Source organism: Crotalus tigris, unplaced genomic scaffold (genome assembly GCF_016545835.1).
Source record: "Crotalus tigris isolate CLP2741 ecotype Arizona unplaced genomic scaffold, ASM1654583v1 scf7180000020588.15403103151:6194809, whole genome shotgun sequence".
NCBI lineage: Eukaryota > Metazoa > Chordata > Lepidosauria > Squamata > Viperidae > Crotalus > Crotalus tigris.
Window position 1 is genome coordinate 1,773,839 of NW_024098092.1, and position 19,496 is coordinate 1,793,334.

The 19,496-nt window shown below is 46.5% G+C and overlaps 2 protein-coding genes across 11 annotated transcripts in view; both read right to left on the bottom strand.

Annotated features, from left to right (window-relative positions):
- Positions 1-5,214, bottom strand: part of UBE4B (ubiquitination factor E4B) — a 43,524-nt gene extending 38,310 nt beyond the window's left edge. Inside the window, exons 1-2 of one of the 4 annotated variants that reach the window (XM_039367183.1) lie at positions 5,036-5,214; positions 4,189-4,282 (exon numbers count right to left, since the gene is read on the bottom strand). In XM_039367183.1, coding sequence (XP_039223117.1) covers positions 4,189-4,282; positions 5,036-5,136 — 195 coding nt within the window. In that variant the 5' untranslated portion in view covers positions 5,137-5,214. Of the gene's footprint in view, positions 1-719; positions 855-4,188; positions 4,283-5,035 lie in introns of those variants that run through there. The other 3 variants (XM_039367186.1, XM_039367184.1, XM_039367185.1) reach the window with 3 other exon arrangements.
- Positions 5,215-6,662: 1,448 nt separating this feature from the next.
- Positions 6,663-19,496, bottom strand: part of LOC120319179 (retinoid-binding protein 7-like) — a 30,562-nt gene continuing 17,728 nt past the window's right edge. For 2 of the 7 annotated variants that reach the window (XM_039367710.1, XM_039367706.1), the window contains exons 2-8: positions 17,769-17,942; positions 16,326-16,509; positions 15,471-15,610; positions 10,031-10,105; positions 8,683-8,861; positions 7,610-7,711; positions 6,663-6,890 (exon numbers count right to left, since the gene is read on the bottom strand). In XM_039367710.1, the coding sequence (XP_039223644.1) occupies positions 6,840-6,890; positions 7,610-7,711; positions 8,683-8,861; positions 10,031-10,105; positions 15,471-15,610; positions 16,326-16,509; positions 17,769-17,886 (849 nt within the window). In that variant the 5' untranslated portion in view covers positions 17,887-17,942 and the 3' untranslated portion in view covers positions 6,663-6,839. Of the gene's footprint in view, positions 6,891-7,609; positions 7,712-8,682; positions 8,862-10,030; positions 10,106-12,109; positions 14,490-15,470; positions 15,611-16,325; positions 16,510-17,768; positions 17,943-19,496 lie in introns of those variants that run through there. The other 5 variants (XR_005559696.1, XM_039367709.1, XM_039367711.1 and 2 more) reach the window with 5 other exon arrangements.

Sequence of the window (19,496 nt, forward strand, 5' to 3'; positions counted from 1 at the left end):
GGGGAAAGGATGGAAAAGAGAGAGAAAGGTACTAGTGACAGACATCATTGCATTTGCAACGTGCGTTGTGTCCGTTTGCAAACACAGATGGGCTGACTTGGCACAAAGCAACAAGGCTCCCCCCCCCCTTGTGAAGTTTCAGACACCCCGAAAGACTGTGAAAGCAGGACTGGTTTGATTCAGCTTCCCATTTAAAAAAAAAAGACCAGAATACTGAGTCTGCAAACCTCCAGGTAACATCAAAAAATAGGATTCAAGTCCTCTGCACCCAGGGAAGAATTATCAACCAAACAAGGTCATTAATCCAAGCTTTCTATCCAAGCTTCCCAATATATTTGGAACTTGTCAGGCTGAGAGAAAGCGGTTTTTCTTCACACTCAAGGGCTGGCATAACAATGGGCCCCTCTCATTCCATCCCCCCCCCAGGCTCTTTGTTCCTTGGGCTTCCGGTTCACCCCCTGGATGCTTTCTTGCTGTTGAGATTTCCGAGGCGCCTGTCAATTAGCCAGCCATAAACTAGCTTTCTCTCCGGTGCCTATAGAGTCACCAAAGTGAGATGGGCAGTGGTAGAAATCAAATCAGCAAATAAGCAATCGTTTGCTCGCAAGGCCCTACTTAAACATCGTCGGAGGTCGCACGTAAACAAAACGCACTACGGTTTAGCACGAAGCGTGCCCCGAGGAAAAATAAAACAAACGACCTTACTGAAATAGCCCAACCTGATGAGATTTTGTAGAGGTCTTTCCCCCGAGTTGGAAAACCTCGACCTGCTATTCTAATTCCAGTCAGGATGTACCAGCGTCCCTTCCTTTAAGCAATTATGTCTTTCTCTCTTTGACAGTCTCTGGTGGAAAGGGTTTCCTGCCTACCCTTCCACAGCAGAGAACAAGTACTTGGCACAGGGCCCAATGTGAAGCTGGAGGTTCTTATTACAACAGCAAACGCCTGGTAAATTATTACCTTCATCCAGCAACAAACCACGTCATCTTGATGGTTTGGAAGCGGTGGAATGACTTTGCACAAAGATGCCTGTTGTTGCCACCTGATCTCCCCAATGGAAAGATGATACAACCCAGCATATTTTTTGGGGGGGGAACACTAAAGGTGATCTTTTGCAGCTGACCACAATGGCAAGGTTCTATGCACTAGGAGTGCCAATCATTTCCAGGTTAAACGCACAGCATAAATTCCTTCCTGTTTACTTACTTCCCCCCCCCCCCAATATGATAGTTTGAACATGACTGCCTTTCTCTTGAGGGAGTTTTTCAAGCCACCTAATCGTGTGGTAATATTCCAGGTGGTTTGTGCAGGAATTCCACCGCTCAAATAAATATGCCCCTTTCTGGAGCCTGCAATTCTGGGGTCAGACAATCTTGCCTTGGAAACTGAGATAGAACTCCTAAGCATCTTTTGGGTTATTTGGGATCGGGCACAGTGTGTCCCAAACAGAAATTATGCCTGCTTCAAGGATACCTAGCAAAGTTCAATCTAACTCTACTTTTGGAAGACCTTCCAAAGAAATCTCGTTATTTAGCTGGAAAATATCTCCAACCAAGATGCCTAACCAACAACCTTGAGATTGGATCAGATTCCCACTACATCTCCAACCCGAAGGCCAGCTAGAATGCTGATAAACGTAAAAAGAAATTAACATCTGTTTACAGCAACATCTCCAATAATTACACATTGGTCACCGTTGTCTGGATAATTGCAGATGTATTTGGGTTGGTTTCAGTAGCTTGTTTAAACTAATGGTCAAGAAGGTTTGACATGGAAACTGGTCAAGGAGAGAAGCAACCTGGAATTAAGGAGGAATTTCCTAACAGGATAATTAACCAGTGGAACTGCTTGCCTCCAGATGTTGTAGGTGCTTCGTCACTGGAGGTTTTTAAGAAGAGACTGGACAGCCAACTGTCTGAAATGGTATAGGCCAGGGGCTTCTGCTTGAGCAGGGGGTTAGACTACAAGACCTCCAAGGTCCCTTCCAGCTCTATTGATTCTGATTGGTTCCTGTTCTGCAAGAATAGATCCACCTACTGACTTCTCACTGCTTAGTTTACAGAGTAGTTGGGTGGGTGAGGCTCACTAGCAACAACACACTCGTTTTCAGTTCATTACTGCATTCCCAGCCTAAGTGTGATAGCATTTTAAAAGCAGCACACTCAATATTCCTAAATTGTTCCTAGGTTTTTGCTTCTGGAGCTGAGCGTAGTGGATCTTTTCCTAGCTAATTAAGATGAGCCATTAGCAAAAACATAACTTGATAATGTGCAAGCAAAACATGCTGTAAATTGTTCCATTTAACAACCATATGCACACTCAGTTAAGTGTTCACAAAATGCAGCCTGATTAATAGTTCGGATGCCAGGGTTTATAGGAGTATGCCAAAAACTAACAACACTATTTTTTTTCCAGCTATCCAGTCCCCGTACCTTTTCATAACTTCCCTGTCCACAGCTTCCCACAATAGGTTGGGTATACCAGGATTAGTATGCTTTGTCCTCAACTTACAACCACAATTGCAAAAGGGGATCACATGACTCCAGGACACTGCAACTGTCATAAATATGAGTCAGTTGCCCAGCAGCTGAATTTTGATCACATGACCATGGATATGCTGTAATGGTTGTGTGAAAAACCGGTCATAAGTCAGTTTTTTTAACAAAGTTGTAACTTCAAATGGTCACTAAATCAACTGCTGCAAGACAACTGTATTTAAACTGGCCTGCCTTCAAACCATAATTTGAACTGGGCTTAGACACCATAGCTTGAAAGCCATTATAGTTCATGCTTATAGGCCAATCCTGCCTATAAGGATTGCAGCCTGTGTCTAGTGAAACATATTTTCTATGTGTATCCAAGATTTTTCACCCTTTGGGGGGGGGGAACACTTTTGATCACAGTCCCGAAATCATCTTTCTCCAGCCAGATGCCTTTTGGCTGAGAATTATGGGAGCTTAAATCCAATTTCTCAAAGGAATCAAGAGACGGCTGTCCTAAACCACAGAATTTACTCACATGTCTTCACACACATTATTCCACAGCTTGATTCTGATTTCATCTAATATTTCAGTACTCTGAAAGTGTGAATTCTAGTTTTAAATTGTTTTAGGTATTTACTGTGAACTATTAGACTCATTAAGATGAAACCTACATATAATAGTTTATTCATAGGAGGAAAGTTTCCCTTCTTAGAACAGATAAGGCAGAATTTTGGTCTGTTCTCCAACACCAAAAACTCAAAGTAAACTACAAAATATTGTCTGTTAGGCCACTACATCACCCAGAAATACACATGTAGTAATGTTCTAGAGATTATCAATTAGACCTAAATATTTTACAGGTAAGATTTTCAACATCTGTTTTAACTGGAAACATACAAATTTCCATTATAGAACAAGGGAAAAGATTAGGAAGGTCTGGAATGAAGAGAAATGGAGAAAACTTGCTACAACGTACTGCTTCCTTGCATAGTTGCAATCATTTTTAAATATTTTATTAAAAGTGAGCACAATATACTAAGCCTGAGTAAAATACAGGACATCCTTTAAGACAGGAAATACTCTCAAGAACACCTCACCATCTTAATAACCAACAACCTTCTCATCATGTGATAAATATCCAGTCACATGAAGGTATTTAAGTCCTTCATTTGAAAAAAGAAAACATATTTCACAACTTAATTTAATATTTTCACATATGCAGACCTATTTATGGAACTTCACCTCCTGCTACCTTCCTGGCTGTCAGCTCAGACCAGGAATCCCAAAAGCTACAAACATAGATTTACAACAGGGCCATACAGCCGAGGGAAAAAAAAAATCAAGAGCCTTCTAGTTCCCTGACACTTTTGTCCTATCCAAAAAATCCATTTTAAAATAGCAACCCAAAAAACCCTGAAAATACTTGCCTTTAAAAAAAACAAAAACAAAAGATGGTTACTGTCAAACTTGGAAGAGAACTGGTTTTTGAGCCAATACAAATTTTAAAATCTTTAATTGTTAAGTGAACAGATACAAAAAAAGGGGGAATTAGGACAACCCCACCAACTTCACTTCTCCTACGTAACTTTTGTATCTAAAATGTCTTTGCAAGATGCCTCTGCAAACCTTCAGTAAAACCAAACAGACACACACATTCCTAGTTATTCCCCCCCCACACACACATATACACACACATAAAACTTACCTCATCAGCACTCAACTCCTCCATAGTTTTCCTCTTAATGGTGGAAGGCGTTTGGGGGAGGAGGGCTCCGCTGCTTCCCTCGAGGGAGGAGGTGCTTGGGTGGAGGAGGAAACGTCTTTAGGTTAACCCCTGTCCTGATGCCTCTTTCCTAAAGGAGCTCTCAGAAGTGCATAGTCAGAGGTTAAGAGCAACCCGTGTCCTCCCCTCTTCCTCCAAGCAGATCTGCCTTACCAACCCACCGGGTCCTTCCTCCCAGCTTCGTGTCGCCTGAACCGCATCCACCGCCCGCCCGAATCCCCTCCACGCCGGGTTCGCTCCTCCTCCAGGCCCTGCCCTCTTCTCCAAACCGGTCCCAGTCTAATCCCGGGATTGGGAGCGTCTTGCCAACCCTCAGACAGGTCCCATCCCTCCCTTTGCACCCAGCGCTGCTTCCACCCGGGCCTCTATCCGAGCTGCATCTGAGGCTGCTGGGGGGGGGGATCTTTTTGGAGGGGGGGTGTCAAGCCCTACCTGTCCTCAAGGCCCCACCTGCACAGACGAGGAATAGCCCCCCCAACACACACACACACTCACACACTTGGCTGCTCCCTCACTCCTCCGCGGGGGTCCCAAGGGAGCAGCTGCGCCTGCGGCCTCCCCCCCGCTGCCTCTCCCCCGAGCCTCGTGGATGCGCCAGCGGCCCCGGGGGTCCCATAGGGAGCTTCCCCTCCCCCACCAGGCCCACCGCGGAGGGCAGGCCCCGCGACCCTCTCAGTCACCACGGGCGGGCAGGCCCACCCGGACCCCGACGACCCCCTTCGCAAACGGCCCGGGCCCCAAATCAGGCGAGCGGGGAGGCAACGCTCACCGGCTGAAGCCCCCGCGCCTCCCAACTCCCGCCCACGCGTGACCGCCGGAGCCCCACTTTCCCCTCAGCCGCTGCCGCCTCCCCGCGCGGAGATTATTCATCAAAACAAGAAGGCGGCGGCGGCCATCTTGGCGTCGGATCACGTGACCGCCGCTCCGCCGCGCTCCCCGCCTGTGCGCGAGCGTCCCAAGCCGACCACGCATGCGTGCCCGCCGGAGTCCACCATGGGCTGAGGGAAGCCAGGCCCGCCTCCGCCGTCTGACGCTCCACATGAATGATGGGTTGCGTCGGCCAATAGCGGTGAGGAGGAAGTTTACTCGAAGTTCGGCGGCTAGCCAATGGAAATGGAGAGGCGGGGGGGGAAAAAGCCCAACCCTCTCCGTAGTCTTACGCCGGGCTGAAACGTCAGCAAGGTACTGTAAGGCGAGGGAGTAGGCGGGGCTTGTTGGGGCTTGCGCCATAGCAACAGGGGCAGGGCCGAGGGGAGGGGCGGAGCCAAAATGGCGCCAAAATTAAAACCTGTGAAAATGAAATGGGGTTTATGAGGCAGAGTTCAATTAAGTTAAACCAATTAAACCAACGTAAAAGGACAGCAATAAAAGCACCAGCTGATTTCTTCTTTTGTGTCGCGTCATGTCGTCATTATTTTGCCATCGTGGTGAATGGCGCATTCCAAGATTTTTAAAAAGCCTTGGAAAGAGGCTGCGTTCACCACACGTCTTAAGTTCCATTTTCTAGATCTGTACCACAAATTGGTCCATCTCAAAATGAAAAAAAAGTCTATTGGCACATCAGGCAGACCCCCTAAAACTCCCACGAGTTTTAAAAGCATTGACATACGGCTTTTTATGAAAGCAATTTACTATCAAAAGTTGGGGGGGGGCACAACAAAATATAATTTTAAACAAAATAAAAAATACAATAGCAGACCAGCAAGGGGAAAAAAATACTTTCAGGAGGTGCCTGACCTGCTTTGAAACTGATAAATCTTCTTGGGTGCTCATCCCATTTTGCAGTTGCAAGGGAACAAACTGAGGGTGCAGTTCAAATTTTGGCAGGTGCACCCCACAACACACCAAGCTAGGCTCAGCTTCATCCTCCTAAACCTGGTTAATTTGGTAACTAGGTTAAGTTTGTCACATGAATAAGGCCAGATCTTCCTTTCTAGCTCATTTCAGATACAGGTAGTCCTCAGGTAGCAAAAAAATAATAATAAATCACGGGGATTTTTTTTCCAACTAACCGATAATATCAAGCACCCAGGTTTGTCCTTGCTCCAGATTTCTACCCTATCTGGAAATTCTCCCACAAGGAAGAAATTGCATATGGGGTGCCCCCTCCCAGTAAATGGAGGAAGCCAATTTGCTAGAATCTCAATGTCATGATTGGAGACGGCACCTAAAACATGCTAAGCCATGGTTTATAAAGTGAAAATTGGGGTCAGACAACAAGCTAAACCAGAGAGAAAATTGCACACGCAGGCACACCCTGTTGCATCTTAATGTATTGTATTGTTCAGCATGAGGATTTCCCCCCCATCCAATCCAGCTGGACAGGCGTAAAACACTCCCAAAGGAAGACATTTGAGGACAAATGTGTAGCACCACAAAAACCAGAAACCCCGAGCTGCATTGCCAATATGTTTAATGAAGTGACTTCACAACAGTTGCCTTATTTGCTCTAGGAATCCTTAAGAGCATTTCTGACAAGGAGGAAATGGAGAAAACCCTGAAGCTCTCCGTGCGGTTGTGACTTGCAGTGAAGGTGGCTCGTGCAGCTCTCCTGTTGGAGTCCCGTTTGAGATTCACGCTCGCTTGTAAACTTGCGTGCATGTTTGGTCTTCACAATGGAGCTCCTACGCATAAAGAGACAGCCATACAGTACTGAGGCCTCAATTGCTGGGAAGTCGTTACTTTAGCCAAGATGGGTTGTAGATAGAGACCCTGGCATCTCAAATCCACCCCACAATCCAATTCACCTCCCCCACTTAACTCAAACCAAGTTAGGATCAAATCCTGACTCATTTCAAGCCTCTATCTCATCAGCATCCTCAATATCAGGGGTCTTCAAACTTGGCCCTTTTATGACTTGTGGACTTTAACTCCCAGAATTCCTCAGCCAGGCACACGTGCCTGGCTGAGGAATTCTGGGAATTGAAGTCCACAGGTCATAAAAGGGCCAAGTTTGAAGACCCCGGCTCAATATCATTTGGTTTACATTCCTTTGCTTCCATTTTACATTACTTGGGTATCCTGGATAGGTTCACAATTCAGTTGGTGGATGCTTCATTATGATAATTTATGTTTAAGCGTTATTTACAGAACAAGCCACAATTGCTTGGGTTGACACCGCAGGCCACAGTTAAGCTGCACAAATTAGATTAGTGCACATTTTTAGTCCCAAGCTTGTGAAAAAGTATTTGCAGTTTCTTCATGGAGAGGCTTTAGGTCAAGGAAGCTCATGTATGGAATATTTTAAAAAGACTGGATCTGTTCCCAACCCTGACCTGGACCCCTGACCTGGCTATCGTTATCTAGATCAGTTTATCAATTAATCCACCAAAAGATTTCCTACCAAATACAACTCATCTCCCTCAATCCAGTGGGACCAGCCTCTGTTTTTCTTTTGTCCGTTCTGGGTGCAGACAAGTTTATCATTGTTCCAAGTCACCACACTCTGCATTGAAAGAGGAAGAGGAGAAAATCATATATATATTTTAAGGCTTAATTTTAAACTGCAACAAATTCATTTAAAATGGTATGGCTAGAGCAGTGGTTCTCAACCTGTGGGGTCGAACGACCATTTCATGGGGGTCGCCAAACAACGCAGTCCACCATTTTTTTCCCCCTTTTCCTTAGCTGTGCTCCTCCCTTTTATTCTATTGGCTTTGGAAAGCCAATAGAATAGACTCTCTTGAATAGAGTCTAATTCTATTGGCTTTCAAAAGCCAGTAGGAATTGTCCAGGCTGTCTCTGCCCTGCTGAGCCCGCCAAAAGTCCCATTCTGCAAACGGTGCTGCACCAGTTGAATAGTCCTCGACTTACGACCGGTTGAGTAATCCTCGACTTATGACCGGTTGGGGTCGCGGCATTAAAAAGGTTGAGAACCACTGGGCTAGAGACATTATAAGCAGATTTCTAAAATAACAATTTAGTCCATATTTTCTGCTAATTAAGGCTTTTTATAACCTTAAGCTGCCAGCATTTTCAATTACTGGGCGAAGCTAAAATCCACAGAGTCAATTCCCTCCCTTAAAAAAATCGCAGGAGAAAGGGGCTTCAGTTTTATTTATATTTCATACTTCACAAGGACAACCAACTGATCCTATTAAATCAGTTATTAATCTTTAATAAGATGCAGCCTTTTTGCAATGGAAACTGATGTGCTCATAAATCTATTAAAGAAAGTAAAAAATATATATAACCTGCAACTAAGAAGGTTTGAAAGAGTTTGGAAGAAATTTTCCTACCATTTTGACATAGGTCTCACCCAAACATTGTCAATATCTACTTTCAAAAAGCTCCAAGAAAAAAAAAAGTTTTTGAAACACACATGGAAATCTTTAAAAATCTGCCCAGTCATCGCTTATTAAGCCATAACTTTTAATTTAAAGTTTCACATCAAAGGTCTCCGGCTGGTTTACGTACTCTGCATTTTCGATTGTCCATTCCTTTGTTGTCTTCATCAAACTCCTCTCCAACTTTGAACTCGACAAAACAGTTTCGGAAAGTGGTTGTCGTTCTGATAGAAAAGAAATCCCCTTCCTGTTTTATTTCCTTCTGGGGCTTCAACAGGTTCGCTATCTTGCGAGTTGCAAAATCTATACCTTTGCCGGACACAAAATTACAAACGGGAGTTAAACAGTTTGCCGTTACGTATCGATTGGCTTTCCCAGTTAAATGAATTGTGCCATCCTTGATGGTAGCCGGGTTAATGTTATGCCTTTGTTTCAGGCCAGCGCCACAGTTCCTCAATACAAATCAGACAGGATAACAGAGTCGGGAGGGACCTTGGAGGTCATCTAGTCCAACCCCAAGAAGGAAACCCAATATTATTTCAGACAAATGGCTGTCCAGTCTCTTCTTAAACGCCTCCAGTGATGGAGCACCCACAACTTCTGGAGGCAGGTTGTTTCACTGGTTAATTGTTCTCGCTGCCGTGAAATTTCTCCTTACTTCTAAGTTGCTTCTCTTCCTTATTAGTTTCCATCGTTTCTTGTCTTGCCTTCTGGTGTTTTGGAAAACAGGTTGACATCCTACTCCCCCAATCTTTGCGGCAGCCCCTCAAATATTGGAACACTACTATCATGTCTCCAATAGTCATTCTTTTCACTAGACTAGACATACTCAATTCCTTCAATCGTTCAGGTTTTAGCCTCCAGCCCCCTAATCACCTTTGTGGCTCTTCTCTGCACTCTTTCCAGAGTCTCAACATCTTTTTTTATATTGTGGTGACCAAAACTGTATGCAGTATTCCAAATGCGGTCTTAGTTAAGGTTTTGTAAACCACTTTCATCCAATTTGGGGTATGCTGTTGGAAATACTGGCTTAGACTGTTGTACTGAAACTAACATGATTAACCCCAATTCATGGCTTAATGTGGTGTGCAAAACAGACCACTGTGGCATACTCAATAAGCCAGTTTAAATATGGGGTAATGTGGGGACTTAGCCATGTAACAAGCAAAATAAACGGTGGCTAAGGCTAGCCAGGTTATTTAAGCATTTGAAAACAAATCTGAGACCATGTTCAAGATAGAATAAATATTCTGCTCTCTGCCTACGCCTGGGTCAACCGGATGAAAACCAGTGCAAATTCTGACTTAAATCCTGTAATATATTAACCACCTAGCATGAAAGCAGAGGCAAACAAGATTGACACGGATAGCTTTGTCTTCAATACCAAATGGATATGGTCACCAAAGAAGCATCCAAGAGAAGGAGGAAGAAGAGGAAGAGAAGAGTTCAACCAATGAAGCTTAAAACTCTGTACTTGCCTAGAGCCAACATATAGCCATCAAAGTTCTCAGAGCGGACTAGATTCCAGGTTCCACTGAAGTCCACCGGCATGGCTGAAGAGAGAGAGAGAGAGAGAGAGCCTCAGATCAACCCACACTAAGAAGGTCCAAGGATTCAAATGGGAAGCTGATTTCCCCCACGCCTTCTTTATATAAGGGGAGGCAGGAAGGATTTACAATAGGAGGTGGGATCTGATGCAGCTGGGCCTGGAGAGGATAAAGTTCAGATCAGCTGAATCCAGGGTGTAGAGCTAAAGTAACTGTTGCATCAGTCCCAGGCACAGCGAAATTAAAGACCAGAGTCTTGTTGGAGTTTACTTAAAACAGGGGTCTGCAAACGTGGCCCTTTTATGACCGGTGGACTTCGACTCCCAGAATTCCTCAACCAGCGTGCATGTGACATCAAGCAAATTGCTTGGGTAGACTCAGATCCAGCCTAGTGAACCTCCTTCTTCCATTCTTATTAGCAAGGTGATTTGGCAAAGGAACCATTGATTTGGTAGCAACGTGTCTTTAAGCATCCATCTTTGGGGGATTGTATAAGAGAGTAAAAGCATCCGTTCCCACCTGGGCGCTGGTTAGAGGCTTCCCAAAGATACAGTGAGAAAGAGGTTGCTGGACTTCATCAAGCCATTATCAAAGACAGGGATCAGCGTGACCTTCTACCCCGTGCATTATAACTCAAATCTGTTGCATAAAAGGGGATGGAGAAACACCCACCCCGCTAACCTTTGCTCGGGAATGCGTGGCTGCCAAGTTTACTATCAGTCTGTCTGTCTGTCTCTCTCTCTCTCTCACTCACTCACTCACTCCCCAGAGATTTTTAAAGTGGTGGGCGTAAAAGAGATTTCCTCTTGTTAACCATGTTCCTCTGTGGGCCAACTCATCCCTTTGGAAACATCTGCAAAAGTACTTTGAGGACAGTCAACTCTAACCAGCATTTCTGCAAAGCCTTTTAGGACTGCCAACCCAAGTTGCTTTCTTTGCGTTTGCACTTCGCTGTTCTCTCCCCTCCTGGCGTAAGCCGAAGTGCACAATCCGGGGGGACACAGTCTGCTATATTTCCACAGCTCAGGGTGGACATTTTCACCAAGTTCCAGAGCTCCCAGCTTTCTCTAACTCAGGGCTCTTCAAATTTGGCCCTCTGATGACTTGTGGACTTCAACTCCCAGAATTCCTCAGCCAGCCAGGAATTTTGGGAGTTGAAGTCCACAAGTCATCAAAGGGCCAAGCTCGAAGACCCCTGCTCTAACTGCAACATGGAGTCCTATGGAATTCAAACACACACACACACACACACACACACACACACACACACACACACACACGAGTGAGAAAGGAACAGAAACTGGGCTCAGGCACAGCCACAACAGCAACAGATCACAACTGGCTGGCTGCCTCAGATACGATGCCGCAAAGCTTGTTTGATCAGCCACCGCCGGTTTCAAGCGTTTGCTCCGAACCAAGAGATGTCGGGATTCAGCGACCGTAGTGTCAGCTTTAGGTAAAAATCTTCCCACTTAACGGCCGCAATCAAGCCCAACATTTCTGTTGCTAAGCGAGACAGTTGTTAAAGGGCTTTTGCCCCGTTTTACGGCCTTTCTGGCAGCAGAGAAGCAAACCACTGAAGTTAAATTTGTAACTGTGACTCCGGCTTCCCGTTGATTTTGCTTGTTAGAAGGCTGTGAAAGGTACACAGCATCGGTCACAAAAGCGTCTGAATTTTGATCGTGGCGATGCTACAGTGGTCGTAAGGGTGAAAAACGGCCGTAAGTCACTTTTTTTCAGTGCCATTGTAACTTCGAATGCTATGAGCACGCCAAAGACTGTAAGAGAAGAAGTTTGTCCACAGTGCTAGAATATTTCTCTTTTTATTGGAAGATTCTCCTGACCCAGCTTCCTGGCTCCTCGCAGAGTTACAACTGAAGGGAGGACTCAAACGCCACCTCAGTCGGTTTCCAAAGTTATTTCGACCCAGAATAAAATGTTTGGGGTCGGTCCTAAGCCGGGGACCTCTTGGCAATCCCCCGCGGAAAATGACAAAACTGATTTTGATTCTTGATTGCATTTGACTACATTTATTATTATTTTTCCCGTCCACATTACACTGAAGGGTGTGTCTTGATTTTGTGACTCATTCACATTACGATTCTCTTATTGGGTTCAGGATTTACACCTACACATACACACACAGACATTTTCTCAACAGCATTATGATTTCTAAGGGTGGGTTGTGTTGGAGGGAGGCAAAGTGCTGCGGTTCCAAACAATGTGCGCAAAGGACTCTTATTTCGTTAACAGCTAAAATATAAAAAAAAAACAAGCCAAACATTTCAAAGGAAAACATCATATAAGCAGCTAAGTAAAGAAAAAAGATAATCAGAAGTAACAACATTGATGAGGCGGATTTTCCATAAGGATATTTCTTATTCCAGCATGTGTATTTTCTCCCACACTAAACAGGAACTGTCGATGTCCTGCCAATCTTCAATCGTCACTGCAGAGTTTGGGTTTTCCTTATTTCCCATTATTTCTCTTTTTTCCCCTATTTCCAGTATTTTTTGATTCATCTTACGCAGCTGAATTTTAAAAAGAGATTTAAAATTAGCTCGTTCGGAAATCTGAGCAGCAAAATTTATGGCTTGGTTCTCACTCCTGAGTGAACAGTTCTGACTCAATGGAGCGGTGTTTTTCAAACTTGGCACCTTTAAGATGGGTGGGCTTTGACTCTCAACATTCCCCAACTGGCCCTGTTGGCTGGGGAATTCTGGGAGTTGAAGTCCACCCATCTTAAGGGGATGAAAAAATCCTGGGATATATACAATGAGATAACATTAGGAAACCACAGAAGGTAAACCAGATCTGGCAGTTCATGGAGATTGGTGGTCCACAATTGTCCATGGAGGACAGACCACCTTTGAGCTGCAAAAAAGTTTTATCTTCTTGATGGGCCAAAATAAACCCACCAACATGATCTTGGCTTACATCAGGAGTGTCAAACTGCCGGACGCGTCATGAGGAAACCATGCCCAGCCTATTGTCGGCAATGGGGAAAAAGCTCCGATACGTTGCAAGTTTGACATGTCTGGCTTACATGATTGGATGTTCTAACCACAATTTCAAAAAATCCATGCTTGTAGAAAACTAGTATGTCGCAATGAAGGTTTGCCTAGTGCTTGTTATCTGTGTGGGAGGTTTTTGTTTTGTTTTGTTTTTAATTTAGGGTATATGAATCATCCAGCACGGCTAAAGTAAAATCTTCAAAGACAGACCCAGCATTTTAAAAACGTTACATTCCAAGATCACCTTAGCAGTCGAAGATGGTTTCAAATGTCCACACGGTTTAACCATGATGGCTCATCTTATTTACAACTAAGGAAGTACTTTTAGTGCATTAATCGACAAGGCACTTAAGGGGGGAATCACCCCAGACCCAGAACAGTATGTTTCAAGTCAGCAGAGATCGAGGACGCGAGACTGCATTACAATTCTCGGAAAGTCAGGCAAGGTAGGTCTTTTCAGAGTAAAAATCTATTTCTCTGAAAATGTAGGCCTTTATTCAGAGTTCATTTTTTAGGGAAAGGATCTGGCCCATTTAATAGCACACTCCCTTTCTTTCGGAGGCCCTTGTCTGTCACCGCCTTCCAAAACTGGAGCAAGGCTTAATTCTGTTTGAAATCGGAACTGGACACCAACCTAGCTGCCAGTCTTTCAACCAGCCCTGAATCTCCACGATGGAGAACAGAGCCAGGAAGCAGACTGAGGGCTGAGTTGCTGCCGTTCCCTAACATCTTCCTTCGATCTGCAGAAGCTCAGTGTGTTGAGTTCTGCAAGTCGAAAAGCTTTGAAAGGCAGCGGAACCCCCAGCTTCTGGTTATTTGGGCCAGGCAAGCTGGCCACTTTCCAAAATTCAACCCGGGGAATGCAAAGGGATTCCACCACCTTTGGGAGGGGAGCAGACACTGGCTAAAGGCGCAGCCTGCTTTCCAATCGGCCCCTGTTCCTGCTCTCTCCCTGCTCCGTCCCCGTGCCAATCAATTTTTGACGGGTTCCTGGGCGTATCTCTGCAGAGGAGCTAAAACCACACCCGCGTTCTGGTCTTCAGTCTCTGCGGTGTACAGATTATGCTCTTTGATGTAAGACCGAACCGAGTCGGGCACCAGGTACCGTATGCTCTGGCCCCTTCGGAGGGCTCGCCGGATCTTGGTGGCCGAGATGTCGTTGGTGATCCATTCCTCCACCAGGTCAATGTTCTGCTTGTGCTTCCACAGCGTGTCCGACTCGTAGATAAATTTCTGGGCCTCGTTCCCCAGCCTGGTAACACAAACCAAGCCGTGCTTGGAGACGATTTCCTGGATATCTTCCGGCTTCCAAAGATTGGGCACTGCAAAGGACTCCAGAATATCTGTCCCACAGAGCATCTTCAGCTGGGGGAGGCCTGAAGGAGACAGGACAGACAAGGAAGGAAGTTGGATAGCAGAGCCCTGGGCCACAAAACCTGCCACATTTTGCTCCCCAAAGGTTTAAATCCTGCAGCGATAAATGAGGAACGCCCTCTGCTGACGATGCAGAGTTGCCTCGAACTGGAGATGGGCGGCATAGAAATTTAATAAATAAAAGAAATCATTGCTGCCGGCCAATAGACACTCACCAGGCCAAGATTGATGGTGGGTTCAGCTTCAGGGAAAACGTTTGTTTTTAATGAAAGCATCAGCCTGCCCAGGGCAGTGAAAGCGTTTTCAAATCAGCCCCGACACACACTGGAGTGTGTCAAAATTAACTCTAAAGATGCAAAATGCAGCCAGCGCGCATTCCAATTAATAGCCAAAGTAATTAAACGAACCTATGTTATATTTAAAATTAACGCAGGCCAGGATTCCAAGGGGTACCTTTGGAAAAAATAATTCAGGGATTTTATTATTATTCAGGTTATGAAGAGGACTGTAGCTGGCTGGGAGTATCACCAGAGATGTTCAAGCAGAGGTTAAGTGGCAATGTAGAGCAGGGGTCCCCAAACCCCAATCCATGGACCAGTACTGGGCCGTGGCACGCCAGCAACCGGTCCGCACAAACAAGCAAAGCCCCATCCGCAGGATGCAGGCAGCACACAAACCACGCACCCTCCGGTCAGTGGAAAAACCTCTCTCCACGGAACCGGTCCCTGGTGCCCAAAAAGTTGGGGATCCAGAGGAAGACCATAAGCTACAGCTTGAAGATCTTGAATAGAGGAAAGGTTGAACTAAGTTGCCTCCTCACTCTCAACCAGGGATGTCCAACCTTAGCCGCTTGAAGACCTGTGGACTTCAACTCCCAGAATTCCTCAGCCAGCCATGGTGGGGAATTGCAGCCTTAAAGCGAACAAGGTCGGGCACCCCTGCTCTCCACGTTCTGCCACCTCCGATTTAAGGAGACAACTCACATTTCCGTTTGGGTTGATTCATTCTAATGGGGAGCTGGCTCCCCGCTGCCCGCTTCCTCTTTCGGCTTGCTCTGCTTGGAAGGTGAGCATCTTCAAAGCTGTTGGCAGGACCTGAGGGCTTCAGCTTCTGCTGGTGATATCTAGGGAACAGCATTGAAGAAGAAATCTATTCCTAGATAAGTGCAAAGGGCTGGCAATACTGAAGTTCTTTTGATCCTTTAAAGCCACGTTTCGATAGCAGTTTTATCTAGCTGCACCGTGCTGGACAGAAGCACGGGACAGCTCTGCTCCTCCAATCTTATCCTGCATCGGAGTAGATATAAGTTGGTAAGCTATGGTAGGTAATATAAGCTAGTTTAACAAAAAGAAGGACTAGGGAATGACACGATAGCAGTCTTCCAATATTTGAGGGGGGGGGGTGTGACACGAAGAGAGGATCAGCCTATTCTCCCAAGCACCAGAAGAAGGCAAGGCAAGAAGCAACGGATGGGAACTCATCCAGGAGAGAAGCAACCTGGAACTAAGGAGAAACTTCCCTAACAGTGAGGACAATTAAAGGTGTGAATGCTCCAACACTGGAAGTTTTTAAGACCGGACAGCCACACGTCTGGAATGGTGTAGGGTTTCCTGCCTGAGCAGGGGGTTGGACTAGATGACCTCCAAGGTCCCTTCCAACTCTGTCATTCTGTCCTTCTGCTTGCAATCCAGTCCCGCAGGCGTCTGGTGATAGGTTGAGCCGAGGCACGCTGGGCTCTGAGACCTCGTGGCCATGATGGGCTGAGAAACTTGGAAGAAACGGCCACAGCGGGGCTTTCCTGCAGGAGAGGAGGGGGGATGCCCGGCCCCGGCCGATACCTGAGGACTTTGATGGTTTCTTGCCACTCTCTCTGGCTGCTCTCCCAGTCGTCCACTTCCAGCCAGTCCGAGTTTTCGGTCGCGAGTCTCGCCATGGCCACCCGGTGACGGGCGCTGATCAGGCTCTTCTTCAGGTAGGCGTCCCCCACGGGGGAAACGATCCCTTTCACCACTTTGTATTTCCCTGCGGGTGTCGGTACAGGAGAAACCTGGTTTAAGTCACCGTTTAGCAATAGAGCTCCCGAGGTAAGGTGGGGCCGATTTTTTCTCTCCCTTCTTGCTTTGAATGAGCAGCATTCTGAGGAGCATGGGCTTTACGTTGTTCCTTAGGTGGCATAAGGGGGTGGGAGGGAGGGAGGAGATAAGGAAGGAAGGAAGGAAGGAAGGAAGGAAGGAAGGAAGGAAGGAAGGAAGGAAGGAAGGAAGGAAGGAGATGGAGGAGGGGGACTAATGGAGGGGAGGAAAGACAAAGGAAGGAAGGAGATGGAGGAGGGAGAGGCCGATGGAGGGGGGAGGAAGGAAGGAAGGAAGGAGATGGGGAGGGGGGAATAATGGAGAGGAGGAAAGATGAAGGAAGGAGAGGGAGAGGCCGATGGAGAGGGAGAGGGAGAGGAAGGAAGGAAGGAAGGAAGGAGATGGAGGAGGGGGACTAATGGAGGGGAGGAAAGACAAAGGAAGGAAGGAGATGGAGGAGGGAGAGGCCGATGGAGAGGGGAAGGAAGGAAGGAAGGAAGGAAGGAAGGAAGGAAGGAAGGAAGGAAGGAAGGAAGGAAGGAAGGAAGGAAGGAAGGAAGGAAGGAGATGGAGGAGGGGGACTAATGGAGGGGAGGAAAGAGAAGGAAGGAAGGAAGGAAGGAAGGAAGGAAGGAAGGAAGGAAGGAAGGAAGGAAGGAAGGAGAAGGAGGGAGGGAGGGGGGAATAAAGGAGGGGAAGAAAAACAAAAGAAGGAGGAGAGCCAGTGGAGATGGGGGAGGGAGAGAGGGAAGGGAGGCTAAAAATATAGCCATGCACTGCAACTGCCTGTGGTTCCTATTCATTATTAGTCATGTATTTCCAGCACAGAAAGAGTGAAAACGGAACCCATCGTATCTTTAGGAATTGGGAAAGAAAAGCACCAGAGCCCAAAGAGTTGCAGCCGGGCAATTAATTGCAAAGGGCTTTGTTGCCATCAAATCCAACCTGCCCTGGCTTGGAATGAGAGAAGGCAGAAAAGGGAGACTTAGGGAGGCAAGAGCTTCATTTTCAGGAACATCCACAGATGTTCCAATCCCCCTCCAGATACGCCCCGTCGTAGGTCTTATCGTCCAGTCCCGACAGGCGGGGGATAATGGGAGTTGCAGTCCAAAGCATTGGGTGGGAGGGGCAAGTGGCCCGTTGGACCACAAGGCCCGCACCTCTGTCGTGGCTGGTGACGAACACACACACACACACAGAGAGCTTTACCTGTCTCTTGCAGGTGATCCCTTGCCAGCTCAAAAAGCCGAAGGTGCATGTTGGTGATGGGGTTGAAGGAGCCGCAGGCCAGCAGGACCACTTCGGTCCGGCTGTCGGGATCCTCCATCGGCCTCGTCTGGAGTCGCTTTTGCTGGGGAAGGAGCGAGTCACAATGGGCACAGGCTGCGAGGGAAGAGGGGAAAAAGGGAAGGTTAAAAAAAAGAAGAAGAAGAAAAACTTTTTTTTTTTAATTGTTGCCACCGGAACGATTAAAAAAAAAAAAACAGTAAGGGAAGTTGTGTCCTCCTCCTAGCGTAGAAAACCAATCGGTTCCGTGCGAGGGAAAAAGATGAAAGGAGACCCTGAAAATTTGCAATCTTCGGATATCGAGCCAGCCCTGCCCCTTTTGTAAAAAAGGAGAGGAAGGGTTATCAGCCTGCTTTGTGAAGAAAAACCAGGTTTCTGGCCCTCGTGAATACAAAGCTACGTGACTGTAAGCTCAGGCTTTGCCAATGCAGCCCGTCCATTTTGGAAAGCCCAATTTTAAAGGGGTTTTGGCTGCTGCACAACAGAATTAATGACCTTTTTCTATGCACACACCAGCCACTAAAGCAGTGGTTCTCAACCTTTTTAATGCCGCGACCCCCCCCCAACCGGTCGTAAGTCGAGGACTACTCAACCGGTCGTAAGTCGAGGACTACTCAACTGGTGCAGCACCGTTTGCAGAATGGGACTTTTGGCGGGCTCAGCAGGGCAGAGACAGCCTGGACAATTCCTATTGGCTTTTGAAAGCAATAGAATTAGACTCTATTCAAGAGAGTCTATTCTATTGGCTTTCAAAAGCCACTAGAATAAAAGGGAGTAGCACAGCTAAGGAAAAGGGGGGGGAAAATGGCGGACTGCGTTGTTTGGCGACCCCCGTGAAATGGTCGTTCCACCCCAAATGGGGTCCCGACCCACAGGTTGAGAACCACTGCACTAAAGGACAACAGGCCTTAAACACAACGATGGAATATCTATTCTCCGGATAGTTTATTAATATCAACACAGTACCGTCATAATTTGATCGCTTTTGAAGGGTTTAATAATCTTTCACACTGCATTTCCTTCCCCCACCGCTGAATAGATTTCCCAGGGCTGTGGTTTTTTTTACAGTGGCATTCCTTTTAATTTCATTTCGTTGTTAGGCCCATCAAGACAGGAGCGAAACAGCAATCCAAGCCAGGCGATCTGGGTTGAATTCCAGCCTCCCAATTTGAAAAAGTCTCCGACGTGCATTCGCCAAGGCCAGAAGCAAAAGTCTGAATAATGAATGCAGGAAAAATGATCCCTGGCTGCCACACATATATATATATAAAAAAAACCCAGCCTTAGCCAGTCACCTCTGTGGCTGGACGGCAACAACGCCTAGATCTGGGGGGCTGCTTCTAAAGGTGGGAAGGGGATGATCCACCCAGGGAGGGGCTGGAGGTGCATGATCTGATTCCTCCCCCAGAGAGAGAAGGTCAGCTGAAGCTCAGATGGTCACCTGGAGTTTCCAGGTAAGGAGGGAGGGGCAGACAGAGGAAGAAAAATACACTGATATTCAATTCTTTCTTTGTCCCAGTGTTCCCACAAGACTCCAATGCACTCTTCACATGTACAGGAGCATCTGGGAGGATGAAGTCCCAGAATGCCAAAGGTGAGTGCTGAGTAGGAATTCTCAGAGCTGCCATCCCAACACCACTTGGGGGCCAT